We start from the raw sequence: 24752 nt of genomic DNA, 5'->3' as shown, positions 1-24752 counted from the left end.
CACTTAAAAAGATCAGAAAAGTGGATATTATTCATCATTGACACACTTGTGAAATGTGAGAGACAGAATGTAGGGGAAAAAAATCCAGGCTCTCACATTGTATGATTTATACACAATTTACTGGTACATTCCCCCCAAAAAATAAATATTCGGACACCGACCGACCAGCCAGAATTCTGGCTCACACAGACCAGTTATTACATGTTCAAGATGCTCATGTATCTGCTACGTTACCTGTATTAATGGCATTTGTTCAAACTCACTATCTGTCCGAAAGACACCTGTCCACACCTTTCAACTGCAGTGAAGACCTGAGCTGTCTAAGGACACCAGGGACAAAATTGCAGACCTGCACACGTAGGATTGTCACAATAAATTTGTTCAGACGGTAAATTTTCCTTGAAACTATCACGATAAATGATATTGTTTTGGATGGGCTCTGAAATCACGAATAATGAGGCCCATCCTTGTCAATTTTCATTATTTTTATTTCTGTCACTGATGGTCTTAGTGGTGCATTCGCCTGATTGCAGGCAGCGTGGGTTCATTTCCCACTCAGTGACGATGTGAATGCGAGTGGTTGTCCGTGTATTATTATTGTGTACCTGTATTTTCCCTGTGGCTGACTCGTGACCAGTTCAGGGTGTAGTCTCCCTTTCACCTGAAGTCAGATGGGGTAGCCTTCAGCAACCCTGAGATCCAGTACAGGGTACGATGGATTGAGAACTTTTGGATGGGTGGATAGTTTTATTTTTTTGTTTTAAATCATCCATCAATTTTCTGAGCCACTCACCAAGTGCTGATGGAGCCTATCCCAGCTATCTTCGGGTATCAGGCGGTATACACCCTGAACTGGGGGCCAGCTAATCACAGGGCACATAAAAACAAACAACCATTCGGACTCACAATCACACCTAGGGGCAATCAGGGAGTTTTTAATAAACGCATGTTTTTAAGATGTGGGAGGAAAACAGATGCTCGGAAAAAACAAAACACAGCCACGGGGAGAATATGTTAACATCACACAGGCCGCATAATTTGTTGTTCTTTTTGTTTGGTTGTAAATTGCCATGCTGTGATTGCATATGTTTTTGGTCGGTAACAGTGATTTAAGTTGTGACTTTCTCGCATTGATGCTTTTGTACTGAGGTGAATAATTAACTAGCATTCAAAATTGTTGAAGCAGATTTATCATTTATTTATTCATTGATCTTTCTGTCCCGCTTATCCTCGCTAGGATTGCAGTCATGCTGGAGCCTATCCCAGCTATCTTCGGGTGAGAGGTGGAGTACACACTGAAGAATACATACAAATTCCACACAGGCGGCGCTTGGATTGGAACCAAGCTGTTTACCTCCTTAGCTTGCTAGCTCATTGTCTTATGGGCTAGGGAACATATGAAACAGTTAACTTTGTCTTGTGCTTTAGTTGTTAACTAAGAGACACAAATTGGACTGAAGCGCTGTTCCTTCAGAGGGCATGGCGTGGTGGAGCGAGCTGTTTTGCTCATTTACTCGCTAGTTCATTAGCTCTCAGGCTAGCTCATTAGCTCGTGGGCTACCGAACACAGCAGTTAACTTTCCCGTAGGTGTCTCAGATGTCTTAATCTACATGCTTCACATGGAACAACAGTGGAGTATTGGACAGAACCAACACTGGCAAAAGTTTACAAGCCCGTTTGTGTTCCATGAGCTCACTTGAAGCTAAGGACCCAGCCTTCCAACTCTCTCTATTGTGGCCATTTTATTTATTTTGCGATAAGTCGACATCGTAATTATCATGACAGGGCTATGCACAAGGCTGAGATTACTCTACAATAGGCAAACAACTGGGTGAGAATACAGTTTGCGTAAATAAATGAAAAAAAAACTGACAACGTCTCTTGATCTGGGACTCCATGCAAGAGCTTAACCTTGTGACGTATGAATGATCTTGAGAATGGTGGAGCATAAAACCAAGGCTACATGGGAGGACCTAGTTAATGACCCGAAGAGAGCTGGGATCACAATCACAAAGGTTACCTTCAGTAACACGCTTAATTATCTAGGATTTAAATCTTGCAGCACACGAAAGTTCCCCCTGCTTAAAACAGCACATGTCCAAGCCTGTCTAATGTTTCCCAGTTACCGTCAGGATGATCCAGAGGAGTATTGGGAGAATATTAAGTGGTCTGATGAGATCAAAAATAAAATGTTTTTGTTATAAACTCCACTCACCACATTTGGAAGTGGAACAGTGATGAGTAGCATCCCAAAAACACAATCGACAAAGTAAAGCATGGAGGTGGAAAGGTTTTGGGGCTTGTTTACTGCAAAGTTAAGTGAAAGACTCATCTGTTTTAAGGAGAGTATCAATGGGGCCGTATAGCACAAGATTTCTGGCAAAAATCCCTTCCCTCCATAAGAGCATTGAAGATGGAACATGGGCGTGTCTTCCTGCATGACAATGACCCCAAACACACAAATGCACCCTGTGGAAAATCTCTGGAGGGAGTTGAAAGTTGGCGTTCACCAGCAACAGCCCCAAACATGACAGAGTGAGAAAAGATATGCTTGGAGAAGAGAGTCAAACACCTGTTTCAGTGTGGGCAATCCTGGTCAAAACTACTGGAAATGTTTGACCTCGGTAATTGCAAACAATACTCCACACGGTAGGGGTCGGGATTTCAAACCCAGTCCTCAGAACTATGAGGCAGATGTGCTCACCAGTCGTCCACCCTGCCGCCTCATTCAATCAGGATTTTTCATTAATTCAGGATTTGAAATGGCCTCGTTTAAGCTAAAACCACCACCACCCTTACGTAAGAAGCTCACAGGACCAGTCTCAAGACATCTTTAAATAGATAAGTGCTTAAGTTGTAAGTTGTCGTGACCCTTGAACAAGGTGAATCCTCGAAGTCTAGATTCTGACTCAGCACATTTCTCCTGGCTCCAAAGGAAAAGCAGAACCTCTGAAGGACACATTTCCATTTCACACTGCTTAAACAGGAATGTAAATCCTGGTTTATGCCAAACTCAGTGCGCTGGAGTGTTGGAAATAATTAACTTTTTTGATTGGGATCAAATGTGCTTCAATCGACAGGGTGGAAGACTGCTCTGCACATCCGCCTCACAGTTCTGAGGTTTGGGGTTCAAATAGCGGGCCCACGTGTGTGAAATTTGCACGTTTTCCCCATGCCTGCAAAGGTTTTCTCCACTTACTCCAGTTTCCTCCCACATCGCCCAAATTGCCCGTAGGTGGGAATGTGTGTGCTAAAGATTGTTTCTTTATCTGTGGTTGGCTAACAACTGATTCAGGGTGTACTCCGCCTCTCCTGAAAATAGCTGAGAGAGGCTCCAGCAAGCCCACGACACTTGTGAGGATATCCCGATCCGAAGATGAGTGACCGAATGAATGAATGAAAAAATCTGCTTCAACAATTTAGAATGCTAGATAATTCACATAATCTCAAAGCATCAATGCCAGAAAGTCAGAACTTGAATCACTGTTATGGACAAGAAATACATGTCATAACAGCATGGCAATTAACAACTAAACAAAATGATTACTCGTGAAAATAAACAGGTGTTTTAACTTTGCTTCATAATGTTGCTGTCCTTTCCATAGGCTGCGCCATGTTTCCTGACGCCATAGAGGCGGCCGGGCGAATGGAGGGGCTTCCAATGTCCTCTCTCCAGCCACCGTCCGAGCTGGAGGAGGAAGAGGAAGAAGCCGAGGTGTTTGTGGTGCGAGGACCGAAGAAACGAGGCCGCTACCGGCAAAGCATACAGCTACTGAAGCCCTTCAGGATAACACACAAGTAAACAACAGCATTCTATTCTGCAGCCATCCTTTTTCCACAGCGCCTATTGTCAGTACACCTTGGACTGATTGCCAGCCAATCACAGCGCAAACACTAGTCTAACAATGTTAACTTGTCATGCAAGTATAAAAAGTTAACCCATTAGGATGAGGACATCAAAACAAGTGGTGACTTTATTGATATAATATGTGGCTCATGTACTGTATCTAATTTGTTCTAATGCTTTATTTTTAATTTCATTTATACAGCTGTTGATCATAAGAGTCTCAAAAGGCTTCAAAGGCCAATAGTAGTCATTGGCACACTGTTTTCTTCTTGGTAAGAATATTCTTAAAAACAGGAATGCCATCTTCGATTATACTGTGATGTAACTGTTATGAACGAATGCAATGGTTAACATATTCCTCTGCCTTTTGGTTGCAACTGCAAGTGCCTTTGTCAGTAAAGAGCATTTTGAGATGGTTGAGGAGAATATTTAACAACATACAGCACTGAAAAGCCACACTCCTAGCATCGAACAAATATGCAAATTAGGCAAACCGAACGCATACTGTACTGCCTTCTGTCTGTTAGCCCATCCCAGGAAGTCATGATAGCAAACGGAATCTTATCCCCGAGTAGCAGACAGCTGCATGTTTGAACGTACTGTATGCTTAGAGATAAAAAGCCCTGAGTTGCTCTTCTGTGAAGGGGATGCAAATTATTGCTCAAACACTGCAAGCGAATTTCATCCAAGCCTCAACTCGAATGCTTTCTTCAAACACCAATATTGGTTGCACCTATCCACCGTTCTCCAACATAACGCCTTTATGTGTTCCACCCACCCCTGTGGACGTCTTGCCCACCGCCTTTGGTTCTCTTCCAGACACCAGCACCCGGTCGACAACGCGGGCCTCTTCTCTTTCATGACACTCCATTGGCTCTCGCCGCTGGCCCTGAGAGCCTACAAGACGTCCAGCTTGTCCATAGACGATGTGTGGGGGTTGTCCTGCCACGAAGCCTCTGAAGTCAACTGTCAAAGGTGAACTCAGTGTGTGGCGATGAAGGAGGCGCGAAACACGAAATGGTTTCACATGAGTGTGAGGGGAGAAATGATCGGCAGGTCAACTCAAAGAGGATTTGCTGATGAAAAGTCACACAATAGTATAATCCAACAGTTATATAAAAATTTATATTCCAACACAGCACGACGGTGGTTAGCATGTTTGCCTAAAAGTAAAGATATTCTCGGCTTAAATCAAGGCTTGTGCCCACTTGTATGGGGTTTGCATGCTCTCCCCGAGTTAGTGTGAGATTTCTGTTGGTACGATGACATGGTTGGTACATGACCGCCATGTGGGTTTACTTACAGTATTTTAAACAGTACACTTGTACAGTATTTTAAAATACTGTTGCTGGTGAGAAGATTAGACTTCCCAGAGAATGCCTCTGTCACGTGATTAAAAACAAAGGTGCTGTGAATGGCCGAAGGGGAGATCTGTGTATTGCCGTTCGATTGTTGTTACTTCCAGTTCCCGGCCGTCTGTAACAGCTAATTTGAAACTGAATTTGTTGAACTGAATGTGAAATGATCTAACTGAATGTGGAAGTATATAATTTGAATTTTCATTGCAGAAAAAAAAAAGAATCTTTCAATCATTCAAGTTTATTGGACTTGACTTCATACAAATTCAAATTCATTTTTTCATATTATGTTTTAAAATTTTTCTTCAGTTCTTTGGTGTCACATATTTCAGCCCATTTGGGAGGCACGTCTTTTGGCATTGCATGTAGTCATATTGTATATCTGTGACCCAGAAATACGGCAGTCCCATTTTCTGCCTGCACTGCGCCACAGCGGCAGGAAACAACAGCATCCAATTCTGGAACCAACAGACGTTGTCAACAGCAGTTTAAGTGCTATTTTTGGAGACATTGTTTGGTCCCCAAAGTCCGTTTTATCTGATATCCGTTATATCAAGGTGCCAGTGCATTGGCAGAACTTGTTGCCATTTACTGTTAAATTGAAATTTTAAATTGATATAGGACAATGGTAGGAAGGATTTCGCTTCCATTCCCATTATATCATGACTTGGATGAAGCAGCCATCCACACCATGCCTTTTGGTTTTTACACTGTCAGCGCTGCAGGATTGTTTTTTTTAATTTTGATTTTATCCCATCCACCCATTTTCCAAACTGCTTATCACTACATGGGGGTGGAGGCTGGAGCCTATTGCAGCTATCTTTGGGCAAGGGGTGGAGTACAACTCATTGCAGGGCACATATGACCAAACAACCATTCACACCTATGAGCAATTTAGTCTCCAATTAACCTACCATGCATGTTTTTTGGATTGTGGGAGGAAACCGGGATACCTGGAGAAAACCCACGCAGCCAGGAGAGAAGATGCAAAATCCACAAAGGTGAGGTCGGTTTTGAACCCAAGTCCTCAGAGCTGTGAGACAGATGTGCTAACCAGTCAGATTTGAACCCAGGTCTTCGAAGGTGTGAGGCAGATGTGCTAAACAGCCGTTCACCGTTTATTTTTTTTTTCATTTTTCAGCAAATATTTGTGCTCTTCCAGGTGTACCGACGAGTGAGATGACGATGATGATGCTAGCGCTAGTCAAACATTGACAGTATTGAGAGAGAGAGAGGGCTGGAAAAAGAGCTAGAAAAAGAGCGTGGGAAATTGGAGTGAAAAGATTCTCAGTCTTCGTGTCCATGCCTGTGTTTTCACTCAATGTGCTCAGTTTGACGCCGGCCCTCTTAATCGATGGACATCCAGTCCTGCTGTTGCACTAGTGCGAGGTTGTTCTAGGGATGGCAGGCAGCTAAGAATAACTGCGATTAGAGATTAGAGCGAGAGTTAGCGGGCGACTTTGGTGGTTATGTCATTAACTACTCAGTCTGCTATGCACAGGGTCCCCCAGTCACTTTCATTAGCTGTCATTGACTGCAAAGCACCATCCCTGCAGACCTGCAGATAAGATGACATAACTGCTAAAACGCACCTAAAGAAAAGAGCCCATGACACTAAACATAACTTTTTCAAAAGCACTTTTTGTTCTATTAAGACAACGCTTTTATATTTCCATATTTTATATATTTTTAAGCATTACCTAGTGGTTGTCCCTCGAGTACAGTTTTTCCCAACCTTTACTGAGGCAGGGCACATATTTTCCTTAGAAAAATGTCATGGCAGCCCCCCCCAAAAAAAAAAAGTCAATAAAAAGTAGATATGGCATACTGTAACAGAAGTACTGATGACCTCAACTCAATTTACTCTCAAATTTACTTGCTCAGTGTGAAATCTAGGTCCATTTATTTGAACGCTGTTATTCATTTGTATTAACACATGGATACACATGTTAATTGTAACTGCTACCATTTAGTGGAAAACAATTCTCACTGTCATTCTTTGTCGCTGATATAGACAGATGAACAAAGATATATTTATTCAAAATAAATTGTAGTTTTCAGGCCAAGTAAGTGAAATGTTACACTGTAATTTCCAGTGGCACACCAAATGTGATGAGTTGTCATTGTATCCCTCTTTGAAAACCAAAACTATAGCATCTGGACATTTAAGTGTGGAGTCTTACCATGTTCTTTAATTGAGGTCCCTGTGGAGTATTAACGGTGATACTACATCATGTAGAGTTGGCGTCTTTAAGAGTGATCAGCATTCTGATAAATGACAGATGTTATTGCTCCACAATGTCATGTCTGTCTGTGTTAATGTTTAAGACGTTACTTCCACTTTGTCTGTCGATTCTTGCAGTTTCCTTTTTATTTTGTTTTAAATTAAATTTTCACTTTAGTTGTAATACACCAATGTTTTATTATTCCAAATACTATCCGTCCATCCGTCCATCCATCCATCTTCCACCACTTATCCAAGATCGGGTCATGGGGGCAGTTTGCTTTAGCAGGGATGCCCAGACATCGCTCTCCTCAGCCACTTCATCCGGTCCCCGATCCCAAGCCGGTCCCAGGCTGGCGAAGAGATTTGGTCTCTCCAGTGTGTCGAGGGTCTCTTTCAAGTGGGACAAGCCCAGAACGGCTTACTACGGAGGCATCCAGGAGATAATCAGAATCCCAAGCCACGTCATCTGACTCCTCTCAATGGGGAGGAGCAGCGGCTCTACTCTGAGCACCTCCCAGATGACCGACCTTCTCACCTAAAGCCAAAAAGTAATTTGTACTATCTGCAGAAATGTGGTTATAACTGTTAACGTGCTTGTATTTTGTTTAATACCATAATGTAAAATTCCCAAGTAATTGCAGTGGTTAGAGTGTTGGTTTGGTAAACCAGGGGTCGTGAGTTCGTATCCCACTGTGGCCTCCACTACCCGGCAGGGGTTTCATCATGAAGGTCATCTGATGTAAAAACTGCCAAACAAATATGAGCGTTTCGCTGTGGCAACCCCTAACATGACAACCCGAAGGAAACTTTTAATTGCATTGGAGTTACAGTCAATCAAAACATCATCTCTATAAAGAAGAGTTTTTGATGTAGCATATTTAATGTGGTGTCCACTGAGTCTAATACTGAAGTAGTACAGAGCTCTCACATGGTCAGGGTTAGGTGATCATGGTATGCATGAGCGCTGCAGCACGGAGGGATTTCGTTTGTGTTGCTATAGCAGGAACACTTACGCAACCCAGATGCACAGCAGAGGCGATGGCAAGATGGGGGAGAAGGGAAAAAAACTCACCCTGGGAGAGTTGACACTTGCCGGTGCCCAGTGAGGTGCGAATCTTGAATGCCATGTCTGAGCCAAAACGCCTTTCAAAACATCAGCTTGGCTTTCGGCTACCAAGAATATTTCTGTCCAATCATCCAGACATGTTGTAGCCACAGCGCTCTCGTCTGCATTCATAATATTTTAATCTTGGGTGTTATACTCAACATCTTTGATCAAAGGGATTTTGCAGAGTTTGAATCAGACTTCAAGACACATTTGGTCTTTCACGACTGCACTTACAATCGTCAGACTACCATAAAATCTTGCAGTATCTCAGGCAGACAGGGGTAACCCTGCAGGGTATATTCCAATACCACCATATCGTGTCATTTATGACCACTGGGCTTTATCTTGTCAAATCTCACTATCAGAGAGGTGGAACCAATAAACATGTCTCTGGCCAGCGTTACTGTTAATATGGCAATGATAATTATGGCAACGATAACAATGGATGGACCCAAAGTATCATACAGTGAAGAAAATAAGTATTTGAACACCCTGCTATATTGCAAGTTCTCCCACACACTCAACGATTTGTGTGATACAGCTGCAAATAAGTATTTGAACGCATGAGAAAACCAATGTTAATATTTGGTACAGTAGCCTTTGTTTGCAATTACAGCGGTCAAACATTTCCTGTAGTTGTTTACGAGGTTTGCACACACCTCAGGAGGGATTTTGGCCCAGTCCTCCGCACAGATCTTCTCTAGATCAGACAGGTTCCTGGGCTGTCGCTGAGAAACACGAAGTTTCAGCTCCCTCCAAAGATTTTCAATTGGGTTTAGGTCTGGAGACTGGCTGGGCCACACCAGAACCTTGATATGCTTCTTACGGAGCCAATCCTTAGTTACAATGCATGTTTTTGGAATGGGGAAGCAAGCCACAGCACCTAGGGAAATCCCACACAAGGCACAGGGAGAACATACAAATTTAACAAAGGCAAGGCTGGATTTACACCTCAGAACCGTGAGGCACATGTGCTAACCCATGAGCCACTGTCACGCCGCATACGATAGTATCCAATGGAAAGCATTCTGGGAAGTGTCATTTTTTCAATGTTAAGCATGGCAGCATTTATTTTTGAGGTTGTAAAAGTTCATTTCTTGTATTCTTCTTTAATTCAAAGTACATTCCTCCTACATTCCCATTTCATCAATACAGTTGGTTGGGAGACATGCGGGTACCGAGACACCCACTGGCTTTTCGGTCTTTCAAGTCATTTGATGTCAAGTAGTAATTATCAGGCTGCGCAAGAGTCGGCTTGGTTTTATGTTCTCTGCCTTTGATTGTTTTTTAATAAAGTCGTTGGGGAGAAAATTACTCTGGTTGCCCGGCTGTTGCTGCTTGAGAAAGTCATTAGTTACCAGGCCAACATCATCTTTTGCAGAACATTATACAGCAATAAAAGTGTATTAGACACGTCTTTAATATGTTAACGTTTAGATTTCAAAGTAATTACGTACTACATCATTCATGGGAGTGTGATTATGAAGTATGGGTCAACTTTGTTAATTTCTACATAATTGCTGTCATTTTTCTTGTGGGATTTTTGGTCTGCATGATTGGTTTTTAAATCCAAGTTTTCTATTGTACTAACTGGCAAGCACGTTGATGAATTTTTAAGTAAATCTCCACTTCGTTTCGGGAAATTAAAGGTAGAAAATGAAAATAGAGTTAGGTAACAGAAGGCCTGTGAGGAAGATATGGCCTGCAAGAATGTTTGATCCATCCCGCCGTGCTATTGTCATTGACAAATGAAACATCTAAACCACAAATGTTCATTATACATATTAAAGGAAAAATGTTGCTGCAGCAAAACATCTTTGCCCAGAGCACAGCAGCTAATTATTTAGTCAATTTTCATTAGTTGATATTAAGATTAATAAGTTCATCATTTCATTCTGAGCATGGAGTTGATCTATGATTGATCATCTATTGATTTAGCTCGATGACTTTTTGTGTGGTTCTACTGTTCCAGGCTTGAATCGCTGTGGCGCGACGAGCTGAAGAGACGAGGGCGCGAGGGGGCATCCCTTATGAGAGTCTTTATGAGGTTCTGCCAAACCCGAATGCTGGTCGCCATCTTTGCCCTTCTCCTCACAATGGTGGCAGGCTTTGTTGGCCCCGTGAGTACCTCGCAAATCCTTTTCTCTCTTGATACTGCACCAATCTGGCAGGCATTCCTTCCAAAGTTTTTGAGCTCTTACAGTGTCCCAAGTCGGTGTTTTTTTTTTTTTTCCTTCTTCCCCCCCATTATCGCATTTCATGCAGCTCTGGAATTTTAAGTAACAACATGGGCTTCTGGCTAATTACAAGACCTTTAGATTGTGAAATCCCTAATAATACCGCAGATCCTTGAGTCATGCATTGGTCATGCCATTATTTTGCCTTTCACATGCATGACTAGGGCCTCAAGCATATATTGTTTTTTTTTTCAATTAACTCTCACAAGCATACACTGAAATTAGCCTCCAATAAAAAAGTGCTAAAATGTACTGTGACATACACATAAGAAACTAACGTAGCCGTCTAAGTCTTCACTCGGGCACCTTTTCTTTGACTACTCTTCTCAAGTTCCTCATCTCTTACCACATGCTTCTCTCATAAAATGTAACCTAAAAGGCCAAAATAACTTGCACAATCTTTCAGTCACATATGAATTAATTTGCCACTTTTCATTTAAGTGTAAGCTGTGATTTCATTACATGTCATGTGTTAACTTGACTCAACTTATCGGCTTAAGAGGTTTTTAATTCTAAAACAGTGACTCATTTGTCTAATTTTGCCAGCACGTAAACTCTCACAAGATTGTTGGAAATGTTATGTCCATTTAGCCATCCATTTTCTGAGCTGCTTATCCTCACGAGGGTCGTGGGAGTGCTGGGAACAAATCGCAGGACACATTGAGACAAACAATCAGTCGCACTCACAACCACACCCGGAGGGATTTAGTGTCTCCGATGAATGCATGTTTTTGGGATATGGGAGGAAACCAGAGTGCCCGGAGAAAACCCACACAGGCATGGGGAGAACAGGCTAACCCTACACAGGCGCGGCTGGGATTTGAACTCCGGTCCTCAGAGCACTCTACACTCTACAGCTGTTTCACCATGCCACCTAAATGATAAGCTTCACTCAGAATTACAGTGTCTCATTTATCCGAACCATGTTCATGTCAGTTGAAATGTGTGATGTCTTCTACAATGTTATCATTACTATTTACTCTGTGGATATTTATCTACTTTCTCCATTCCTGTTTCCCAGGCGCTCCTGGTCCGAGCGCTGCTGGAATATTCCCAAAGCTCCGAGCGCTGCATTAAGTACGGCCTCTTCTTGGTTGCCGGGATCTTCGCCATGGAGCTTACGCGCTCCTGGTCTTTGGCGCTCATGTGGGCTGTCAACTATCGCACTGCTGCTCGCCTCCGCGGGGCGGCTCTCACATTCGCCTTCAACAGGATCCTCCGCCTGCGTAGCACAAAACACATCAGTCCCGGCGAGGTAGGACCAAATCACTGGATTGTAACTAGTAGCAAATCACTGTAGGAAGATGATTGAGGCAGATTTAATTTCTGCCATTATCAGGTTCCATTGCTTGGGATGTCTATGTTTTGGAGTTCTCATATACTGAATGAAACATTGACAGTTGGGAATATGGATAAATTTTTCCATTCATTCAATTTCCGTACCACTTTTCCTCACAATGGTCGCGGGTGTGCTGCAGCGTCTACAAAACTTCAACAATTAGTGTCCTCAGTTCTCAAATGCTTTTTGAGTGGTCTTAAAAGGAAAGGTGATGTAAAACCATGGAAAACATGTCACAGCTTTTTTTTGGAATGTGTTTGAGGCATCAAATTCAAAAGGAGCACATATTTTCTTAATTATATTATATTATATTAAATTATATTTCTGTTTTTAGTTACTTTTTACACTCTGTCCCAACTTCACTAAAATGGAGTTTGTAAGATGTTAACTTGTCTAATATAGATAATTAAAAAGCAAGATTTTTTTTATATACAGTATATTTGTATTTTTGACCAAAAAAATGATTTGAAAAAAAAATTGTCATCGTAATCTCTTGACAATAGGAACACTAATTAATAGATTGATTAATTCATTAAGATGCAGGAATGTGAGATATTTACACCTTGCTTTTTTGCTCTCTTTTTTTTTTTTTTTACCAAGGACATACATGACACTAAAAACTCAGAAGTAAAAAAGTAAGAAGAAAGAAAGAAGTACAGTACATCTAAAACATTAGTTGTCAATGGGAATAAAATGAATTCCCAATTAATATTACATAGCAGTAGGTGGATTATTGAATGGGTCTTGTAGGGGATATAATGTTGCCTATATACAGTATCTAACACGTCTTATTTGTCAATTTTTACCTGTCATGAAAGTATGAATCCAATCACAAATGTCATGTGAAGAGTCTACATCTTCACTCAGTACTGCTTCTTGTGAAACCACACTAGAAGATTAATTCAATTGGGGACACCAGAAACAGAAGAATCAAACGTCTTTTGGTCACACAATGTTGGCAACACCAGACTCTTTTCTTTCTTCTTAAACTAGTGGGTAAGGTACCTCCTGGCGTTTCTTGTGAAAAGCCCAATACTCCAAGCCTCGTGAATAGTTCACATGCAATAATATAGTACTCATAAAGGTTTTATTGCAATGCTTCAGGATAGACCATTTTTTGTCCTATTCTCTGCCGGTATACACAAATCATTAGATAGATCTGCCAACCCCTGAGCAAACAAACCAAAAACAACCGTGACAGAAACATGGAGAACACAAATATAATCCAGCAATTTTCAGAGACTGACCTTGTGACTTGTTGATTCTCATTGCAAAAGAAATTGATATTGGAAGCCAAAGCCTTGAACTGGCAAATCATTAAAAAAATTATTTGGTGCAGAAATGCCCTCACATAAAGAAGGTCCTATGATTATAGAAGCTTTAAGCACATTAGGCAACATCTACATATACTTAAATCTCATTTGTGTGTCTTTTTTAAAATAACTTTCTAGACCAAAAACGATTTCTTGCACAGTTTTGAATGTTCCTACATGTGCTGTAATAAGCCTTATGGTATGTTTCTGCATCTTTTTTCAATGTAATTGGTTCCATGTAATAGTAAGAATTACCTGTCAAGATGGTGCATGATTAGTTTGGTATTTAAAGAGGGCATTGAAACCTTGGAGTTGTGCAGGAATATGCCAAATCTGCAGGAACGTGCCAGAAAAAAAAAAAAAAGACTGTTAAATACTGTGCTATGATGCTGGCTCACAAAAGTTTACTCGTGAAGTGCGCTGGCGGCTCACTTGATGCTGTTGTCTCACATTATGATATTCATTTCCAAAGGATGCCATTTAAGTACTGTTTTTACAAGTACGATGCATGGCTGTTTGTGTAGTAATGTTCTACTGTTTTATTTCACTAGCTGATAAATATGTGCTCCAATGATGGCCAGCGTCTCTATGAGGCAGTGTCAGTGGGCTGCCTGCTGGCTGGGGGGCCCCTGATGGGCATCCTTGGCCTAACCTACACCACTTACTTCCTTGGTCCCACTGCTTTACTCGGATCAGCAATTTTCATTATCTTCTATCCTGCCATGGTACGTTGACGTTATCTTCTCGTTTCTAATCAGTTTGTACAAATTTTGTACTATATATCCAACTTAAAAAAAGGAAATGCAGCTTTTGATATTTTGCAATCAGTCTCCTGTGCACTCTGTTGCTGCCTTTCCAATTGCACTCGGACTGAGCCACCACTCACCACTTGATTTGAAAGCCATTTATCCATTCAGGTCCTCTAGTAGGCCCTACAGTGCTGCTTAATGTGATTGTGTCTGCTTTCATTTCCTCTTCCATCTCTCATTTATCTTGTCATCGTCTCCCCCGTCTGTCACTCTTTCCTGTCTGGACAGATGCTTGCGTCTAGGCTGACAGCCTATTTCCGCAAGAAGTGTGTAGTAGTGACTGACCAGCGCGTGAGGCTGATGAACGAGATCCTGGGTTGCATAAAGTTCATCAAGATGTATTGTTGGGAAGATGCCTTTGCACAGAACATTCACAGTGAGTTTACCGTCATCGCATGCAAGTGATATCCTTCTTCAAAAGTCATGCTGTCTCATACCTGTTAAGGTTGATGTCGACTAATTTCAGCAGCCGTCCATGAAACTCCCAGCCAATGTAAATTTATCACCTAGAAAAGAAAGTCATATTCTCTTTAGTAGACTGACAAAATAATCCCAACCATAAATCCATTTTCATTAGCTCATTTAAATCAGCCCTCTCTGCTGCCCACAATCGGAAAGGCCAGTTTGAATCCCTTGGCCCCAAAGTTAATTTTCAAGGTGTTGGGACCCTTTACTATACAGAAAATGACTGTCAGGGACGCTCTACCGGTGCATGAATTAGTGATGGCCTTTTCTCACCGGGACCTTTGCTATAGGTTGTTGATAAGGATCGTTCTCCCCCTTTTAATGCTATTCTCAATTAGTCTGCTGGGGTTTGTTTTAGTGCTGTCGTGGGATTAGTGGTTTGAATGATAACTAATTGACATTCAGGCTAATAGCCATATAAATCCATGGGGTTACAGTGTCATGAATAGGATGATGACTTTTTGATATTGGGAGAAATACTAAATGTGGAAGAAGAACCAGGATGGAGATAAATTTGGATTTTCTAAAGACTCTTTTAAGCCATATACAGGATGTGTATTTTGGTCCATTCTAGTGTTCTACCAGGGTGTAAGCAGATACTTAAATAGTATCTAAGAAAAAGGAAACACAAACACACACAATTGAGTGTGAAATTAACAATGAAGGAACTCCTTTTTTCTCCCAATAACTGAAATTCTGTTTGTGAGGCAGCTGTTCTGATTTTTGAAAGTTTTCATCAAATTTCTGCTCTGTAAAATAGTAACCAAGCTGAAAGTCTGACACTTTTGTGCCACACTAAAAGACTATTGTGTCAAACCCTAAAGCTAAGGAGAGATGCAGTGATTTTTCTGGATACACAGATTAGCGTTACCTAACAGCTTTAGCTTCTGATTAGTCACAAATACTTGATTGCTCAGTAAAGTTGTCGATGCGGTGGGGGCTGATGGACAACGTGCATGGGCCACATACAGTATATGGATTGTGCACACTAACTGACAAGTGTAATTCAGAGGCTTGCTTGTGAATTACTGATGCCACAAAGGAAAATACAATCCATGCTGTCTTTGTGAGCGATCACATGTGACTCTGGTTGTCATGGTAAGAAAATGTGTTCTTGTACATTGGCAACACTAATATATGGGGCATTTGAGTGCTGCGACGGTGCTCTGTGTTACCAATCAACTGCAGGTAAGGAAGCGGCAACCTGGACAGGAATCATTCCAAACCAAATTGAATTAGGCAGCAGAGTGCAAACATGGCCCCACGTTTATTACTTTAATCATCCAAATCAATATTACATTTATATTCTCAGCGCTATCTTATTTGCATGAGAAAGGACTGCCCGATCAAAATAATATCAACAAAACAAAAAAAAAAAAGGGGTGGGGGGGCAAAAAGTGACCAACTGGGAACTGTTTGGAATTGCAAAACAAATATATAGTATGTCTCCTTTCAACTTGATGTTGCCTGAAATGTAATTGGTTTCCTAGCCGGACATCTGTGCTTGCAGCGTGAGTTCGGTTCTTACTTACCGATGGTGTAAATGTGAGAGTCTCTGTTATTGACTGACAGGCAGTCCATGGCATAGACCGACTTTAAGCCCAAAGACAGCGGAGATACGCTCCAGCTCCCCATGACCCTGAACAGGATTAACGGGATTGAAAATGTATTTATGGGTGTATGGTCTTGAACTTTACTTTCTGTCTCGTCAACAGAGGTGAGGTTAGAAGAAAGAGGAATACTGGAAAGAGCTGGTCTCATCCAGAGCCTCACAGTGGGCGTGGGACCTATCGTTGTGGTTATAGCCAGTGTATGTACGTTCACCCTGCACATGTCCCTGGGGTATGACCTTACTGCAGCTGAGGTATTTGCACAAAAGACATTTGTTTTCCCTCCTTTCTGTTTATTAATAATTCACATATGATCACTAATGGGTACCCACATCAGACACACTTGAACCAATGAAAGCGATTGCAAACCTTATAGTAACTGTGTTAAAAATGACAAAACCTCACTACAGGATAAGATCAATGGAATAACTCTCTCTGATTTTTCTGCACTCAGGCGTTCACTGTGGTTGCTGTTTTCAACTCCATGACCTTCGCATTGAAGGTCACACCCCTGGCTGTCAGGTCACTGTCAGAGGGTGCTGTGGCAGTGAAAAGATTCCAGGTGAGACGTACATGTGAATTACGTATCTCTGATGAAGTACTCAATTTGTAAGTCCTCCTCCCAAGAACGCCCCTGTTAATGCTGAGAACACATGAGACCAATCCACAACTCACCTGTTTTACAAATATCTGGTAAAACTCATATTAGTGGCACATATTTTCATGGAGCCAGTAAGGGTTAAATAAGCAAATGCACTAAAAGGACTTTCTGTTTCCTGGTATGTGCAGTTGCATAATGAAGACATGGTTTACCCATCTAAAATAGATTTGAAATTATGCAGGATGTTCGTCAGTACTGACACTTAATCCACAAATCCAGGATAGCATTTAGAACACCTGCCTCACAGCTTTGAGATTCAGGGTTCAAAAGACCCCTTTCTATGTGAATTGAGCATTTTCTGCCTGTGATTGCATGGGTTTTCTTAATGTGCTTCCTTCCACAGTCCAAAAACATGCATGCTGGGTTTTCTGAAGACCAATTCTCCCTAGGTTTAGTATTGAGTTTGTCTATATGTGTCCTGCGATTGGCTGTCGATCAAGCCCTCTGTATACCTCGCCTAAAATACAGTGCATCCCATAAGTCTCCATACACCGGAAAAATAAACATTTCATGACATAAACCATTATTTATACAATATGCTCTATTGTTTCGATAATATGCTGACTGTACATCATCGACCATATCTTACTTGATCCAAAACACTTCCTGTTTTTTTTAACTTTACAATAAGTTTGGCTATAGTGTCGTGTGTGTCATACTCATCCCATGTGTTCTGTTAAATGCGCTCGTAACCATACAACTGGTTACTGAACCGGCATTCAGGATGATTTCAATTTGTTGCTCTTTACTCAAATGCATTCTTTGGCTTATCTGAAATCTAAATAAATACATCTGAGAACTATATATCAATGGAATGTATTATGTCTCCTGTGTATGGAAATTTATGGGACACCGAGTACAAAGAAAAGCACCACTAATTACTTTAATGAGGACAATAGCTATTGAAATTAGATTAATGTATGTTATGAGTATGTAGTCAAAATAAAAAATGTCATACTTTCATTAGTAACTGGTGAATGTATGTAGCCCATTTTAAACTCCATTGCTAACCAAAACAGGCGCACAATCACAAGCACATAAACTATCTCTCAAATTATTTCATGTTCTCTGTGCAGTACGCAGGCTGCGTTTGGTTGCCGTCATCATCTGAGGCTTGTGGCCGAGCATTGGTTTCATCTGTATTTATAACTTTACAATCTGTGGGTAGTGTCTCAGGCGGCTGCGGATTTGGAGTCCTAGCCTATGGTAGAATTGTCACGGGCAGAGGTCACATGGTATAATGGGTGGGAGATGGGGTTCTGTAAAGTTTTCAAGTCTTGTGTTGATCATCATCCTGTAGTGTCCTGTCTTAATTGTATGAGTCTGTGCCATCCGAGGTTTTTCTTCTCCAAGCTGTTCTGTCAGTAAGAGTAACCGTTGCACAAGAAGCACTGGTGAGACCAACTCTTTCAGTTGGTCACACTTCACTGTGAGATTCACTGCAAGATTGCAAGGTCCAAACTCACCACTGCGACCAACATTTTTCAGTTTTTTTTTTTGTTTTTTTTTTTGAGGCAGTACATGACCACGGCATACCATAGTTTGTATCAAGTAAAGATTGACAATGATTTGAGATATATTTGTAAAATGTTACCATCTGTACGAAGTTCGTTTGCAACAACTAGTGACAGACAGTCTATTAAATTTTGAAAAAAATAAACAAAGGCTTTACTTTTATTTGATATGTTCAATTCAGGGGAGACAGTTCTTATATTGAGGGCTACTAACTCGCTTCCTTTGGGGAGACCACTTAATTTTGAGCAACACCACAACTCTATAATACATACTTGATGCAGTTATTGAAAATAAGGGTTATGTCAACATATAGTAAGTTATTCAACGAGAGTAAATTTAATAATTTCAGCTCCAATACTTTTGCTCACTTGAAAAGTGGATGGCTTCAAACAAAAAGTTTAACATATATAGCTGTCAATACCATGAAATTAAAAAAAAAAAAAAATTATGAGCTTTTGTCTCATATTCACCTTTTGATTTGAAACCCACATTTCTTCAGGACACAACAACAACACAAAAAAGGAATTGACCTTGCCATTCCACAAATTTTGGAGGGGACTGTGATATTGGGATACATTTAAAAGCGATTGCATCAGTATAGCACCACAATGTAAAAGTATTGTTTATGATTAATCTCACTATTCTATGAATTATTTACTAAACAAACAAATCAATTTATTTATCGTCCTGAAGAGAATGTGGATAAATCATTACTACACCAATTACTGCACTGTATTTTAATGATAGCATGTTTTTCTATACAACACTCTTTAAAGGAGTCTGCTTTTTTAATTTTGATCATATTATATATTTATATGTTATAAGCAAGGGGGAGATGTATAGAATTGCAAACGTTGCTAACTTTACAACTGTTATTAAATTAAGTAGGCAATCTTTCCATTTATTTGCATTTTTTTCTGTTTTCACTCTGTACGTGGAGGGGTTTCTTTTTCTATTTCGCCTGTCTTGGTCACCTTTTTGCTTCCACTAGGTATGACTGGCTCAGGTGTTAGTCTCGGTATTTTAGCTGGTCTCTATTGCTTACCTTCCTTTATCCTCACTGCGACTCCTCGACCACAAGAAATTTAGAGCAGTTGAAAATGATGACTAAAGCTATAGCATGCTACAGTCACCATTGTGCAAATGGCAGAGAGCCTTCAAAAAATGTAAGCAGTTTAAAGTGACTAGCACTGTGATCATCTGGAACAATGTCATTGGTGCAAATGGTGCAGATACCTACTTCTCAATCACGAGTATTAGTCAACAACAGATTCAGTAGGCAAATAGTAGTGCAAAGTGGCGAGACTACTGCAGTGAGTGTACAAATCCTGTAATCGGCCCTACAGGGATGTCTACTCAAACCACTCTTGAACTCGCTATAAGCCCAGTGATTGATGAAGATTTCTCTACATATGACTCTGTAGCCATGTAAGATCTGTCATCTCCACAGAGGCTGTTCACAATGGATGCCAGAGAAGCTGTGTTGATCAAAATGCAGGACCCTCGCAATGCAGTGGAATTCCAGGATGCGACACTGGCATGGGAGAAAGCACGATCCCCGGCCAGCAAGCCCAACCCGCCACCCAAGAAACAAAGGGGGGGGATAAAGCGAGTGCTCCGCCGGGACAGGCTCAGCCTGTTCATCTCGACTGAGGACAGCAAGGACCACAAAGAGAGCCTCAACGCCCAGAGTCTCCTCACCAACATGGAGCAGGAGAGTCCACAGAGTACCATTTCCTCCACAAAAAGCATCCGGCCTCCACTACACAAGACTCTCCACCGCATTGACCTACGTGTTAAAAGGGTATGATATTTATCACATCCATATGGTGTAGACATGATTTGAACATGGGCCGCATTGTGGTTATGGTTTCCCTCAGAGGCCCAACACATCACCTTGAAAATGTGTTTTTAGGTCATAGTTTTGTTCAATAATGGTTAATAAAAATGCCTGTCTGCAGTTTTTTTTTTTAGGCAGAGGTGGGGCAGCCCTCAACCTACCCCATTGATAATTAGCTTCTTATTGCGGCACTCTTCTCTCCCCCAGCCACAGGCCTCCGACCCATCGACGATCAGGAACGTTATCACCATCCCACCTCATGGCCGATTAGCTTTCGATTGGGAAAGTCCGTTGTAAATTTCACTCCAACAGCATGTTACCCAAAAAACTGGAACAGGGCCCTGGGCCACGTTTATCCCATTGTGTTACAGCGCCTTTTCTGTTAACAACACTAAAAAAGCATTTGGGAACAGAGGACACTAATTGTTCAAGCTTTTTAAGTGGAATTATTTCTCCATCCTTACAACTTCAATTGTTCAACAGTCCAGGGCCTTCATTCTCATATTTTGTGTTTCACAATGTGCGACAAGCAGCATAGTGGGCGACTGGTTAGAGCGTCTACCTCACAGTTCTGAGGACTAGGGTTCAAATCCTCGCCCCGCCTGTGTGGAGTTTACATGTTCTTCCTGTGCCTGGGTTTTCTCTGTGCACTCCAGTTTCCTTCCACATTCCAAAAACATGCATTAACTGGGGATTATAAACTGCTCTTAAGGTGTGATTGTGAGTGCGAATGCTTCTTTGTTTCTGTGCCCTGCGAATGCCTGGAAGTATTAGAAGTAATGGATTGGCACTGTGAGTTTGCATGGCTAATCTACATGTGCCAGAACACATGTTAAATTAGCCCCGTGCTCACACGCTGACTTGCTGCAGTCTTGAAAACAGCATGCCTGTTGTTCAAATGGAGGAGATAAGTTTAGATAAACGTTTCAAATATTTTCAGTTTTTATTTGTACTGTATTGTGTGTTTAGCTTATGGAAAAAAAATCTTAAAATAATACTGTATTCTTGTATTTAGGCCATTAAAAATTGTTTTTTTAATACAACATTTGACTGTTACGGACAATCCCATCCTGCCCTCGTCCTAATTAGTCCGAAGAAATATCATTTTAAAGTTAGCATTTTTTTTTCTTCTTAGCATTTCTCTATAAAAAAAAAAAAAAAAAACAAGGGATTAATTTTTAAAAGGCATAAGAAGCCTGTTGTGCAAGTTGACTTGAGCATCTTACATCTACATCTTTTTCACAATAATGCCACTTTTTAATGCATTTACACTTGTGGGATCGAAGGTCACAGGCACTTAATGCTGACTTTTGGCCTTCCCACTTAATTGTAGAGATTTCTCCACATTCTGTGAATCTTTTGATGATATGGACTGAGCTGAAATGTGTTTCTGACTAATAGTTCGACTTTTTTCCCCTTACCTTATGTTTGTTACTCTAATAATCGCCGCATCATATTACATAATCACACCTGCAATTAGTTATTCGTTTTAGCATGATGTGAACAGAAGTCAAGGGGGAAAGCGTGGCAAGCTTTCACACCTCATAAAATGATGTTGTGGGCTTTATCTGGCCTGTGGCCTTGAGTTTGATGCATGCAATTCAAAAGGTTTCAGGAGATGATATTAATCTTATTGGTTATTTAGGGTTCACTAGTTGGGATCTGCGGTGGCGTTGGAAGTGGGAAAAGTTCTCTTCTCACAGCACTATTGGGACAAGTAAGAACCAAATTTTGATATTGGATGAAATAGTCAATTTGTCTTTTAATGCAATGGTCTGCAACATGTTCCACAGATGACCCTTCTAGAAGGCAACGTTGCAGCCAGCGGGGGCTTCGCTTTTGTGTCCCAACAAGCTTGGATCCTCAATGAGTCCCTGAAGGAGAACATCCTGTTTGGGAAGGACTTTGAGCAAGACAAGTAAGTTATTAGGACATGCATAAGTTTGCATAAGTGGTCACAAATTGAAAAATGTTTATTTATCTTGAGATATAATGCCATCTTGGAGGCCTGCTGTCTTGTACCAGATCTCACAGAGCTGCCTTATGGAGACATGACAGAGGTATTACATAATGTTTTTTAGTTTTTTTGGGGTTTGCTCTCCTTTTGCAGTCCCAATTTCATTATTCAAAAGTCAGAAGGAGTAGTTCATATTTGAAATGGAGATCAACTCCAGCAAGGAGATACATTTGCTTTCTTTGCAGATTGGCGAGAGAGGAGCAAACCTGAGCGGGGGCCAGCGTCAGAGAGTGAGCCTGGCCCGGGCCCTCTACAGCGAGCGCCCTATACTCCTCCTGGATGACCCTCTCAGTGCTGTCGACACCTGCGTGGGTTCTCACATCTTCAAAAAGGCAATACGGGCAGCAGCGAAAAGCAAGACTGTGCTCTTTGTGACCCACCAGATGCAGGTGAGGTAGAGGCAACCTGCATGGGAATGATTCCAGGCCAAATTTAATCAACTAACAGACTGGTGGCATATGGCACTGTGTTGCAGTTTTACCTTAGGGATGACTTTAATCATCCGAATAAATGCTCAATTTACTTTCTGCTTATTCTCAGTACCTGCCAGAATGTGATGATATTATCCTCATGAAGGATGGGCAGATAGCCGAGCACGGCACTCACGCTCAGCTAATGGCTAAAGAGCGTGACTATGCTGCTCTGTTCACCAACATGCTACAGGAGGTAAGGCCATGGGCACTTAAAAGACACTTTATTTGAATAAGGCACTTTCACTTCCTTTACAAATTAACTTTATAAGATGAATAATTTGTAAACCAGAGAAATACAGGTCCATTCATAAGGTCGAGAAAGACAACCACAATAGCTGGGAAATGTTGAGAAATACAAGCCTTCCCTATTCATGGCTTCATTGATTTATTGGAGGGCTTCTCAATATCTTATCACTGATACTTTTTTTTTTAACCAGCCAAAGGGTGTTTTTGCCCCAGCTGCCTTGTACAGTTGTTGCTTGTCTTATTTCTTTTTGTTATATTTCTATAGAATCGAGTTAGAGAGAATTACAAAAACAAACAACACCAGATAACTGCAGTGAAGCTTTGCCATGTTGAGGAAATAGCCAACGTCCAACAAAAGCAACTGAGTAAAAAAGGTGAGAGGCTTGGACACTTAACGATTTGCTCTCTCGTTCCTTTGCATGCCACTTGACATATAAGCATTTTTATTCAGAACAACTGATGAAAGCTGAAGAGAAGGGTTCCGGCGCAGTCTCTTGGGCCGTGTACGCCACCTACATCAGAGCAGCTGGAGGCCCGGTGATTTTCATTCTCAACGCTGTCTTCTTCCTCAGCACCACAGGCAGTGTCGCTTTCAGCAACTGGTGGCTGAGTCACTGGATCAAGCAGGGCTGCGGAGTAAGCTTGGGGAGGGTCCACCTGAATAAGTATTTTCTTGACTAATTTTGCGTTCATTCAGTTCAATTTCAAGAATAGTGCTCATTTTCAAAAGAAGTGGGAAGGATTTTGAACTTGATTCAACATTTAACACAGAGTCAATGTCCAAAGTATGGCCACATCCTAGGGATGTCAAATAGCTTTTTTACCCCTCATATGAGAATGATAACTTGGTGGTTCTCTGAAACTGATAAAGATAACCAATATATTTATTTAATGCTTTATATCATGGGTCTTTAACAATTTCAAGTCCAAGGACATCAAAATGGAAAGTTGGAGTAGGGACCCCTACATAGGTATATTGTACACAATTGTGTTTTAAATTGGCCCTACAAAAGAATACATTTTTGTTGTCACTACCTCTGTCATGCCACTGCGTCTTGTAGTTACAAACTCAAAGTCTTGGTCGTAATTTCGTAGGGAAATAATTTTGGTCATAACATGACCAATGACCAATCATGATTGTAACAAGCCAATGCAACAGCAGCCATATATCGGGTGACCATTGGCAAGTGGTAACCAGTGTGCTGCTGAATGATATGGCTCTTGTTATTGGTAAATTTTGATCACTGTGATGTCACATTTTCAAACACCTGGTCTCATAGTACATCCTGAACAGTTATGGCCTACCCCATTCTTTAAAGCAGCCAAGCAAGCATTTTCCCCTCGAAATTGGTAAATTTCAATATTTTTTTTCTTGTTTGTTTCTCTCATTTAATTAATTAATTCATTGAGTTATTGTACATTTTAAAATGAAAAAATGGAAAACCCAATTCCAATGAAGGTCATATATGGGTAAGCAGTCCAAAAAGGCAGAAGCACAAAAACACATATCAAAAGGCAAGGTCCTAATACATGAAAACAAGGTAGGATAACAGTGAGATAAAAACAAGACTTGACTATACTTGGATACAGGAACGCTGGGACGTGGCAACGAGAAAAATACTCACAAGAAGCTCAGAAATCACGCTAGACTCACACAGCATCATACAACGAACTGGCAACTAATAA

General features: G+C 41.1%; 1 protein-coding gene across 4 annotated transcripts in view; it reads left to right on the top strand.

The window, feature by feature from the left end:
• The window catches only part of wu:fb13g09 (ATP-binding cassette sub-family C member 5), a 59103-nt gene that overhangs the window by 6630 nt on the left and 27721 nt on the right, over nt 1-24752 (top strand). For 3 of the 4 annotated variants that reach the window (XM_061834989.1, XM_061834991.1, XM_061834988.1), the window contains exons 2-17: nt 3607-3799; nt 4668-4823; nt 10514-10661; nt 11800-12033; nt 13982-14155; nt 14468-14615; nt 16420-16568; nt 16769-16876; nt 19941-20294; nt 21976-22047; nt 22124-22248; nt 22318-22390; nt 22533-22736; nt 22888-23013; nt 23332-23440; nt 23518-23702. In XM_061834989.1, the coding sequence (XP_061690973.1) occupies nt 3615-3799; nt 4668-4823; nt 10514-10661; nt 11800-12033; nt 13982-14155; nt 14468-14615; nt 16420-16568; nt 16769-16876; nt 19941-20294; nt 21976-22047; nt 22124-22248; nt 22318-22390; nt 22533-22736; nt 22888-23013; nt 23332-23440; nt 23518-23702 (2550 nt within the window). In that variant the 5' untranslated portion in view covers nt 3607-3614. Of the gene's footprint in view, nt 1-1256; nt 1277-3606; nt 3800-4667; nt 4824-10513; nt 10662-11799; nt 12034-13981; nt 14156-14467; nt 14616-16419; nt 16569-16768; nt 16877-19940; nt 20295-21975; nt 22048-22123; nt 22249-22317; nt 22391-22532; nt 22737-22887; nt 23014-23331; nt 23441-23517; nt 23703-24752 lie in introns of those variants that run through there. The other variant, XM_061834990.1, reaches the window with a different exon arrangement.

The sequence above is a fragment of the Syngnathoides biaculeatus genome, chromosome 11 (assembly GCF_019802595.1).
Source record: "Syngnathoides biaculeatus isolate LvHL_M chromosome 11, ASM1980259v1, whole genome shotgun sequence".
NCBI lineage: Eukaryota > Metazoa > Chordata > Actinopteri > Syngnathiformes > Syngnathidae > Syngnathoides > Syngnathoides biaculeatus.
This window is presented reverse-complemented; position numbering and strand designations above follow the sequence as displayed.